Source organism: Paramormyrops kingsleyae, chromosome 2 (genome assembly GCF_048594095.1).
Source record: "Paramormyrops kingsleyae isolate MSU_618 chromosome 2, PKINGS_0.4, whole genome shotgun sequence".
NCBI lineage: Eukaryota > Metazoa > Chordata > Actinopteri > Osteoglossiformes > Mormyridae > Paramormyrops > Paramormyrops kingsleyae.
In genome coordinates this window covers 11,225,811-11,237,529 of record NC_132798.1, presented here as the reverse complement: position 1 = coordinate 11,237,529, position 11,719 = coordinate 11,225,811, and the positions used below count along the sequence as shown (strand labels likewise).

At 42.4% G+C, this 11,719-nt stretch overlaps 1 protein-coding gene across 2 annotated transcripts; it reads right to left on the bottom strand.

Annotated features, from left to right (window-relative positions):
* Window positions 1–2,476: 2,476 nt before the first annotated feature.
* Window positions 2,477–10,916, bottom strand: gsdf (gonadal somatic cell derived factor). Of its 2 annotated transcripts, none has more exons than XM_023803181.2 (6): window positions 10,598–10,916; window positions 9,250–9,410; window positions 9,005–9,106; window positions 8,488–8,624; window positions 5,523–7,459; window positions 2,477–3,885 (listed from the first exon to the last, which is right to left on the bottom strand). In XM_023803181.2, exons 1-5 carry the CDS (start codon window positions 10,729–10,731, stop codon window positions 7,340–7,342), a joined length of 654 nt encoding a protein of 217 aa, XP_023658949.1. In that variant the 5' UTR covers window positions 10,732–10,916; the 3' UTR covers window positions 2,477–3,885; window positions 5,523–7,339. The 2 variants fall into 2 exon arrangements, with proteins under 2 accessions (XP_023658949.1, XP_023658948.1); XM_023803180.2 differs by having other exon boundaries at window positions 5,548–7,459.
* Between the last annotated feature and the right edge of the window lie 803 nt (window positions 10,917–11,719).

Below are 11,719 nucleotides of genomic sequence, written 5' to 3'. Positions count from 1 at the left end.
TGTTGATGCTAGAGGTCAGAGGAGAATGGGCCGACTGATTCAAGCTGATAGAAGAGCAACTTTGACTGAAATAACCACTCGTTACAACCGAGGTATGCAGCAAAGCATTTGTGAAGCCACAACATGCACAACCTTGAGGCGGATGGGCTACAACAGCAGAAGACCCCACCAGGTACCACTCATCTCCACTACAAATAGGAAAAAGAGGCTACAATTTGCACGAGCTCACCAAAATTGGACAGTTGAAGACTGGAAAAATGTTGCCTGATCTGATGAGTCTCGATTTCTGTTGAGACATTCAAATGGTAGAGTCAGAATTTGGCGTAAACAGAATGAGAACATGGATCCATCATGCCTTGTTACCGCTGTGCAGGCTGGTGGTGGTGGTGTAATGGTGTGGGGGATGTTTTCTTGGCACACTTTAGGCCCCTTAGTGCCAATTGAGCATCGTTTAAATGCCACGGCCTACCTGAGCATTGTTTCTGACCATGTCCATCCCTTTATGACCACCATGTACCCATCCTCTGATGGCTACTTCCAGCAGGATAATGCACCATGTCACAAAGCTCGAATCATTTCAAATTGGTTTCTTGAACATGACAATGAGTTCACTGTACTAAAATGGCCCCCACAGTCACCAGATCTCAACCCAATAGAGCATCTTTGGGATGTGGTGGAACGGGAGCTTCGTGCCCTGGATGTGCATCCCACAAATCTCCATCAACTGCAAGATGCTATCCTATCAATATGGGCCAACATTTCTAAAGAATGCTTTCAGCACTTGTTGAATCAATGCCACGTAGAATTAAGGCAGTTCTGAAGGCGAAAGGGGGTCAAACACCGTATTAGTATGATGTTCCTAATAATCCTTTAGGTGAGTGTATATCAATATATATCAAGAGCACCTGAAGAACTGCCCTCTGCAGCCGGCAGTCATTCATCTATCTTCATATACAGGTGATTCCATCCCTGTACTTGGAGATGTCCAAGTGCCAGTGAAGTATTAAGGAAATGAGTGGAAACTGCCACTTCTGTTCATGAAAGGCAACAAACCACCATTACTGGGAAGTCTCTGAAATTGCCCATATGGACCACAAACCACTTCTGACCATTTTAGACCCCCATCTGCAATACCAACTCTTGGTGCTTATTGCATGCAATGCTAGGCTTTAATCCTGTTGTCATATGATTATGACATACAGTATAGATGATCCAGTGACCATGCCAACACGGATGCATTGTCACATCTCCCATGCAAGTGCCACACTGGAAATGAAGATGAGTACTTCAGGTGTCACTTGTTGATCAGCTGGCTGTCCAGAAGATTCAAGATATGACTCGATCCTTATAAAGGTCCTTGATCTTACGTTGTCAAGATGGTCAAAGTTTGGGTCAAACCCTGATCCATTCTGGATTAGGAAAGACCAGTTGTTCACACACCAAGGATGTGTTCCATGGCGGTCAAGCGTCATCATACCACAGAAGTTCAGACAGAGACTGCTATCAGATTTACACAAGGGACATCCTGGAATAAAGCAGATGAAGGCTGACGTTTCCTGTGGTGGCCTGGACTAGATCAGAAGATTCATGACTTTGTACAGTAGGTCAGTGTACAGCATGTGAAATTACACCAAACATGGGCTACGGCACCATAGGAAAGAATACATGTGGATTTCGCTGAACTGAATAAGCAGCACTCTCTGATGGTAGTAGATGTTTATTCAAAGTGGCTTGAAGTCCTGCCTACTAAACAGGTGATGGCTGAGAAGACGGCACACCTTCTCAGGAACCTCTGCGTCATATAGCCTGCCCAAGGTTCTGGTATCACACAATAGCCCTCCATTTACTTCAACAGAGAGGTTGCATTCCATGTACCTAAAGCCAGTTTTGGTAACTGACGATCGGTCCACCAAGGCTCCTGCCTTCAACTGCCACCCAATCTACATTGCACCCACCCCCCACGGCTCCCCCTGCAGGTGGTGGGCCCACAAGGAGGGCAGACCCATGTTATTTGTCCATGCTATGCCTGGTCGGGACCCATGGGTGGAGGCTTGACCACCAGGCGCTCATCCTCGAGTTCCCGCTCCAGGACAAGTCTCCGGGCTCCCCAATCCGGGAGGGGTAACATAGTCCTTTATATTGACCCTCATGGGAGTCTGTTTGAACCACACTTAGTCAGGCCGCTCACCTATAATGAATTTGCCTTGGGAGACCCTATCAGGTGCGGCTGCCCCCAACATCATAGCTCCTAGAATCATGGAGGCATGCAAACCCCTCCTCCACGATAAGGTGGCGATTCATGGAGGGGTATATACCATTTGTGTTGTTTCATATTAATGAAGATGGTAAAACTTATGTTAAGTGAGAGTGTTGGTTATTTCACAATTCTGCTGAATCTAAAATTGAGTTTGATGTTATGCTGCTGTCAAAATCATAACCGCTGAGGCCAAATCTATAATAATGAACCATAAAACAATTTGTTGTTGAAGAGACTCTTTAATTGTGAAATACAAATAGTTTTTACATAATATTTTAGTATATTATTTAAAAAGGTGAACAAGGCACATAAAATGGACAGTGAGAGACTTTGCAAGGTATAGTTATTGCTTTCCTATAAGTAGACTGGACTGGAAAAGGTTACGCTCTATCACCTCTGCTCAGGTACATTCTCATTCTATACATTCAATAGCACCTACATGTGGCAAGCATAGAACAGTAATTTATCATTTAAGCCAAATTTACCAAAGATTCTGCCATAAGAGAAAGTATATTATTATATCTGTATACTATATATATGCTATATCATAGTCTGTAAATGGAATGATCTGACTGGACAATTTTAAAATTTAATGTTCAGTCACCCGACTAAATGGCTATTTGACTCAATTAGCTCTGCTCCTTAAGTCATCACAGAATCTTATCATGTTAGGTCTCTGTAACTATAAAATTTTCAACATTTTTCTAATTCCTCACAGTGTTCATGAGTCTTCCTAATGTTTCTGTGAGCATGAAAAGCTTTTGGTGTGTTTTCTGTGGCTCTGAAGTAAATTGAAGGTGGTCATATACTATAGATATTTAGTACACTTTTTAATGTAATATATACTGTAGATACATTTCTCACAGAATACTATATACATAATATTTGAATGCCATATTCTTACTTTTGTTTTTTCCTTCAATATATTCTTAATGCATGTTGACAAATAACTATGTCCAGTGTCGGGTAAGTTAGTCACAACAGTAATCCATTCCAGGCAGTTCAGGTCCAGGAAGTACAAATCCAAACCAAGGTTTTGTTTCAACCAATCAGTTGAATATAAAGAGTCACAGTCACAGAGTACTCAACTGGTTGATTGAAACAAAACCTTGGTCTGGATTTTCACTTTCTGGAGCTGAACTGTCTGTATTGCATTACTTTTGTGACTAACTTCCCCAACACTAAGTCATGATAAAAGGTTTCATTGCAGTCACTGTCGAGTGAACCTCTTGCTTAACCTCTACATGAGTAAGTCAGGTAATGTGAGCAGCCCGCTGGCTAAGTGGGTGGCGGTCGCTGTCGTAGCCAAGTCGTCACCATGAAAGGCAGGCACCTCAAGTCCCTTCCCAGAATGCTTAGCGGCGGATCCGTCTCCACGCAGAAGGCGGACCGACTCCCACGTAGGGCGGCGAAGGGGCCGGTGACGTCGAAGCGCAGCCCGCACGCATCGCTGACTGCCGAGGGGGCGTCGTGGGGGCTCAGGGTCTCCCGTGTCGCGGGGTTAGTGGGCCGCAGCCCCGGCAGCCCCCGCCTCACGTGCCAGAGGGGCAGCACCACATAGGCCTGCTGCAGCTGCTCCCCCAGGCCGTGCGGCACCTGCGCAGACCAGCAGTGCTGGCCAGGCTCACCTGTGGAGCAGAGACACAGCCTGCTTCTGCCATAGGCTGATCTACGTTTACATTTCCAAAACCAAGTTGAATGAGTAAAAATAAATTCTAACTCCTTAAACAGAAAACCTTAGGTTTCTAATTTTGGGGCAGCAGGTGCTATAAAGACTAAGACACACTTATTATGAGATGCATCCTTTGCTGAACTTGCCTATTCAGTTCTGGGGGGAGGGGGGGCTGTTGTCTCGCACCTGGAGGTTTGAATATTTCCTCCAGGTATTGTAGATGGTTTAGAATATACAGCGAGGCAAACTGGTCTGCCGCGGATTAGGGATGCGCCCCAGTGTGCCCAGTGACGGACTGGCAATCCCACTAGCGAGTTTGTTTGGGCTCTGTGCTTCCTTGGATAGGGTCCAGGTTCACTGTGCCCTTGGACTGGATAAGTAGCTGGAAGATGAATTTATATTTTCTAAAAAAAAATTTGTGTGATTAGGACACCATATGTAACAAAGAAACAAACAAAAAAAAGATGCATAGCTTTTCCCTCTAATGATATCGACGATCCAGCTGTCCATGCCCCGCCATAAGAGATTTACCGATTGATGACTGATCGCTAGGAACTAACAAACGGAATGGCCAGCGAGACCTTCTGGCCAAACGGCGAGAAGACACACGGGATGGGGTCTGACGGGCATCGAGCCTGACAGCTCCCTATAATAGAAATTGCCTAATAAGGTATTAAGACTTACTTAATATTAGTAATATGCCATTACTCGAGAGATAAAATATCGTACGTAGTATCGTTTACTAACCTACACGTGATACATTTATAATTACACACATTAGAAGTCACACACAAAACTAACTATAAATGCAGTACTGTGCAAAAGTCTTAGGCAGTCAAAGGAAATGTTTAAAGCTATTTATCTACGTAGTACATTTGCTCAGAACGAAAAACACGATTTAACATTAGAACACATGCAAATTAAGTGTAACTATAAAAATTAATAGGGATTTCTTCTGGTCTCCAAAAGTCACTAATACGTTTTCGGATAGCAAGAAGGACGCCGTTTGAATTACAAGACCTCTCCTCAGGGGCATCTCAGCCATTCCGTGTATTCGTTACATTTAATCACAAATTTGCTTAATTAATTTTATTAGTTTAAAAAGTCAGTGGGGTATTGATTAGCCATACAAGATATGCAAGTGGCCAAGTCAAAAATACATGGGTGTATTGGATGGTTGCTACAAATACTTGGATGACTTTAGGAGAGTCTTTGAAATCGTTGACACGTATACAGACATCATATGCGTAAAATGAAGATGATTGAAACATCGTTTTTTTGACAGCTTAAGACTTTTGCACAATTCTGTATGAATATATATAAACTCATCTTGCAACCTATATTGTGACACATGAAGACTGATATTATAGCGTACTTTAAAAAGCAATTTAATTTGTGAATTTACTTTTCGAGTGAGATTAAATCTTTAACATACAAAAATACTATAAATGTTTAAAATAATGATAATCTGAGGCAGGTCTATACAAAACGATAATCAAATCAGAATGGAATCAATTTTTTACATAGAACAAACACAGAAACATCACTATAGAACTACTTCCCTTCAGAGAATACGAAATGTACATGGTTTACCAACACGTTCGTCCTCCTCTCTAACCTGCGCTTGTGGGTCTGAAGCGAACCGTCCGCCTGTCTCCGCTCTCCGCCATCCGGCTGTATGTCTGCGAAGTACAGCTCAGGATACAGTCGGATGGTGCTTTGGCATCTCCGATCAAGAGCCGCTCCTTCCCGCTGTCATCCCTGCCATCACGCAGGGCGGAGGCCAGTGCTAAAAGGACCGGCAGGATCCAGGAAAGGGGCATGCTGACCCGGCACAATGCCTGGACTGGACTTCAACCAGCAGTTTCCTAGCGCGGGTAGGGGAGGGAGGGGTACTACAGTACGTGCACACTAAAAGGGGCGTGTTTCATTCAGTTTGCCAAACACAGCTTAATTAAAAACCCAAAAGTCAATAATACTCAGTTCAAAGTATTGGACTATAAATATAACAGGGCCCTTAATACTTGCATGTGACTTTAGGAAGTTAATACGTCGGGCTTGTGATATTCGGTGTGTATATTAACTAACCCTGTCCAGCCGTAAGTGACCACATACAGACGCCAATAATAGTTTGTAACAAAGCTTTTATTTAGTTCGAATGAAGCACCAAACGCATTAAGTGGAGCATTATATATATATATATATATAGCATTTAAGATAATTAACGAATATAGTGTGTACTTTATTGCTCTCTTTAAAGATGACTGTTTATTTGGATACATTTTAGCAAAAGAACATGCATTTGTATATCTATAAACTCCACGGCTGGGGTGCCGCAGACAGTAGCTATAGGCATCTGCTGATGACACTCACGATCAGCTTGTTTCTGTGATTTGAAGAATTTTCTAACAAATCTGGACCACTTTCTAACTAATTTAAAATCTAAACAGGCTAGCTTAAGCAACCTGCTACTTTTTAATACGCTACTTGAATTGCTAAAGAGATACTGTAACTATATCTAATACAATAATAGACACTGACCATTTTAAGCGTGAGTGTGAACTGGCAGCGAAGACGTAATTACACCGTTTAGGTTTGCAATTCTCTTAAATTAGGAGAATGCTATCGATAAATTATATTTAATATTACGAAAAACAAAGTTTCAGTTTCACACCAGGAAAAATGTGTAAGCTTTATCATTTAAGCCCTTGAATTATAGTTAAATTAATTGAAATAGTAAACCTTGGATAATAATAGAAAACGATTCGTTCAGCAGCGAACAATGCCAGTAAATTCATGGAAAATCACTGGGCAGCTGCAGCCTGGGGAATAAGGTTAAACAATATCAACTCGATATTTTCTGAAAAATGTAGTACTTGGAATGAAATGATCTACGTTCAGGCTGCAGCTTTGAGGTATGTGATAGTACAACAACAAATGCCTAAGTCTTTTTTTAAGATTTGGCAAGAAAAAAGCTTACATTCTTGTTGGGAACATTGGGAACCACTTTTTTATGTCTTTTGACAAGAGCCTCCAGAACCCCCGTTATTCTGCATGAAAATGTTTTCCATTTACGGACAAAATGTCATGCACATAAAGTAGGTTCAGAAGTTTAGATGATTTGTTTGTTGCAGGTTTTCTTTTCCAGTGGAATAGAAACTCATATCAAGCTACTGAGTTACTAAGAATGTTTTTAATGGTAAAAATCTGCAGTGGTTTGGTAAAAGTTTGAATCAACAGATCAGTTAAGGTCTCAAGCCAAATTGATGGGTTACGGTTCAGTGCGACATGTGGATCCCTTAGAGAGCTGAGACTCAGCCAGCAGGCAGCAGTTATGGCAGGTCGTGGCTGTGAGCTCTAGACAAAGCCGCTCTAAGCTGTGCGTGTGCCTGTGGAGTTTGGAGTCCGTCTTAGACTGACGGGCAGCGACACTCTTGGACCAGACGCACCGAGGAGATGACCAGTGTGTCGAACTCATCCAGGTAGAGAAATGGAAGCGGACGCTGGGAGGACGGCTGGCAGGACGGCGCCTGGGGAGAGAGGCGGGGCAGGACCTGGTCAGCAGGCACAGCTTCTGGAGCTCTGTACCCCAGGCTGGCCGGCTCTGCGCTAACAGCCTACGCTGCTGTAGCAAAGATGATGTTTTCAGCACCATCAGTCATGTGGGTCCTTCACCAGATCCAGTGGACTATGATCTCTTTTTACTGAGAATGCAGCACATAGCCTGCAGTGTTCCCACTATTTTGGGTTGACATTATTTAGCCTGTGAAACGGAACATTTCCCCGGAAATAAAGGTGCCATATCTGTACTTATGAGTGAAACATATCTAACAAGCCACTTATCTGTACCTGTCGTAATAGATTGTGCTTCCGTCTCTCACAGCTGTGTGGCGTATATGAAGCGAAGCTGCTATTTGTGTTTAGTCTGCCCCCCTGACTGGGTGACTCTGTCCGTCTGATACACCCCAAATGCACACATGCTACACCCTGCCCAAGGCAGCTCCGGCTCATGCTGCGGGACAGACTCAGCTGCGTTGCGCCCTGCAGACAAAGCACTGCCGGCTGCTTGTCTGAGAGCAGGATGACTGTATGTGGTGGTTTTGTCTAACACAGACAGGAAGCCAACACAGAGTCCTCAGAAGGTCCACATACAGGATCTCATGTCTGGAATACTTCATGCAGCTGTGTTTTCAAGTTAAAAACTATACATGCACTACACATGGAAGAGGAGTTAGTGTATCTGTCATGGAAATGGTCTTATTCCCCATGGGATCTGCTGTTATACCCTCAGTTAAGATGAATTGTTTCAATAAAATGCACAACTGTCTGGCCAATGAATGGGAATCACTTAAGTTGCACCGATTAATGCTGTAAATAAACAATGCTGTATAGAGAAAAACCTGGAAGCAATTATAATCTATAACTTAAAGGTTCCTGGTTTACTGGAATTCATTTGCTTAAACATCTATGAAGTGAAACCCTTTGTTTTCCTATGTTCAGCCAAATACTAGTTGACTATAAGGACACTTGTGGCTACTAATGTACACTGATGACGTACCTGTGAAGGTGCATGTGGTAGAGAAGAGTCCTGTATGGGACAGGATGGGGACATGGACTCTACGTTTGCAGTGCACATTCTGCACTGGATGTACGTGAAGCTCTCAGGGTATACAATCCAGTTATCCCAGCCCAGATCTGCACAAAGATCACAAAGACAAAACAGGGAAATTCTGTTGTAGCATTTATATTAAAAAGTCACACATTTAACATAAGCACAAAATATGTAATATGCTATATCCATATTTATAAGCCTGTTAATATAAGCAAACCACCTTATATATAGGAAAACTAATGTATAATTATATTTTAAATTATTAGAAATATTCAATATAAATATGCAGTTAATGTTTAGTGGAGTAGTCTGACCTTGAGTTTTTTTTTATGTTTAGTTGCGTCATTTCAGCAGTGAATGAGTTCAAATAAAAATCGATTTGTTCTGGTGAACTGAACATTAGAGGAAAAGTGTAACTAGGATCTTTTCATGTGTTTACACTTAATGACACTTGAAAAGAAACCTTTTATAAAGATCTCGGAAGCCAGCTCGCAGCAGTGTTGTTCTGCATTGTTGGTGAGGTCATCGCTTCCAAGGGATTGTGGGATGGAGGTGGTGCTGGTCCCTGCAAAATAGAATGGTGAATGTTTCAGAAAACTGTAGAAAGGGTCAGTAAAAAGACAGTCTAACTCCCTTACTATAACAGCCAAGGGCATATTTAGTGTTTTTCATCAGAGATGTAGCGTAAGGTTGACTAGGGGGTCCTACCTGGGCCTTCAGCAGGCGTGCTGCGGCGGGGGGCTCTGAAAGTGACCTTCCAGTGCTCTCTCAGCTGCTTCATCACGGAGAGAGACACTTGTGGCACTCGCTCCAGGTTTAACTCCTCCATCAGCATCTGGCCAGCATCCGACAGCGGTGCTATCTGGCACCTGCACAAGTGAACCGTAAGGCTGGCATGAATTGAACGCACCCAAAGAGGAGCTTCACAGTGGCAGGGATTCTAGAACGGACCTTTAGGTAAAATAGAGAGAGACGCTCAGCCTTGTGTCCCAGCAGGTGTCACAAACAATAACAATAATTCCTGCTGCAAATATTTAGTTGTAGTAAAGAGGAATATAGCATCCATCCATTAACGTAACCACTTAATCCCCACTGGGGTCACAGAGCCCATCCCGGGAACAATGGACTCACGTAGGAACCAACCCGGGATGGGCGCCAACACTCACCCAACTACAGGGCCAATTTAGACACACCAACTAGCCTATCCTGCATGCTTTTGGACTGTGGGAGGAAACCAGAGCCCCCAGCCAAAACCCACACAAACACGGGGAGCGTGCAAGCTCCACACAGAAAGGACTCAGGATCAAACCCGGGATCTTCTTGCTGTGAGGCAGCAGTGCTAACCACTGCACCACCATGCTGCCTGGGAATGTAGCATTTCATTATAAAAGTAACCAATCATGAACAAAAATATATATGGTAGATTCCTTACTAAAGATATGATGGAGCTGAAATTACTGGGCAATGCATTTTTTACCAAGCACCAGTAATTTTGCATACCCGATTCTTTTGAATAAATCCTTACTGATCAAAAAACACACTTAAATCCAGCTACTAGCCAACGATTTTAACTACGTTGAAAATAAACCCTGAACTGAAGATAATGAAAAGCGAGTGGTTTTCAGAATTTAACAAATTTCCATTTTTCTGTGATAAGGAACACATCATTAATTTTTAGATCCACCTTATGAAACGAAACTCAAGTTACCTAAAGATATCAAAATACATTTAGATTTCAATGTCAGAAATAAGCTCTAACTTTTTTAATCTTCTGGGTGCTTATCACCAATCAAGGTGCCACTGCACGCTGACAGTCGGCAATGAACAAACCGGAGTATGTGCAGCAGAAAAAGATACAGCAAAAAAACAGAAATATGGAGCCCTTATATTCTTTTTTTTTGTGAAACGTTTAGAAAAAGTACCCAGCTGTAGGGCATTTCGGATGTTCCAGGATTATGCTAATTCATTTCTTTTGGCATTGTGGTCAAATAATTGGTTTTATTAAACTGAAAAGAGATTCAACTGATATTATGTGTCAAGAATAGCAGCATCTCACCTGTTCATCTTGATCACCAGTGCAGAAGAGTTACAGGAGACTGTTTTGTTGTCGGAAGGCTGAAGATGGAGGGGCTTTCCTCTAACAAAGCCCAGAAGCACGGCTGTCACACAGAGAACCAACATCATCTTCATCAGTAGGATAAACTGCAGTCAAGCGTCTTCAAAAACAGGCCTGACTGGAAAGGATGATGGACTCAGTGGGGCTTTGCTGTGTGGGAATCTGGGTTGATGGTTGCTGGAGCTCAGCACCAGAGACACAGAGGATGAAGCAGCTGGGATGAAACGGAGCAGGTTACTGTCTTTTGGCGGGGCCTGGGAACCAGAGTTTTATCTTCTCAGTTTCCACCCTGTCCTTGGAATACATTACATTGTTTTCCTGTCCCACTAGAGTGAGATGGTGAGGGAGAGTTTTTCCCCCTGTGCCTGATCTCCTGGCTCATGCTGCAGTCAGTCAGGTGTAATCTTACAGCCTTTTGATTTCAAGCTGCTCTATCCTCAACAAATATCACATACATTCCTTATGCACAAGATGTACCTGAGATGTGCATAAGTCTACCAGTCATTTGGGAAGCATTGGGATATTAAAGATATCATTCCAGTTATATACTAATTCAGACACCAACTATGAAAGAAATCTCATTAATTCTCAACAATTAACAGGTTAATGATATGCATGAAAATGATATATTGAAGACAATTTTAATTAAAAAGTGAATGCATGTGATTAATTTTTCACTATTATTAAAATTACACTGTTTCACATATATAAAACAATAGGAGAAAATGTGTGAATGTCCCAGACATGCAGTTCTATAGCCTATGCTGAGTTATGGTCACATAATTTGCCCACACAGCTTATATTACAATCACAGATATAGTAACTTGGGGCAGTAGCATGGTGGTTCAATGTTACCTCACAATCACAGATATAGTAACATGGAGCAGTAGCATAGTGACTAAATGTTACCTCACAATCACAGATATAGTAACATGGGACAGTAGCATGGTGGTTCAATTTTACCTCACAATCACAGATATAGTAACATGGAGCAGTAGCATGGTGATAGTAACAAGATAGTAGCAGCTATCTTTTTCAGGTCATTGAAAAGATGTCAATGTT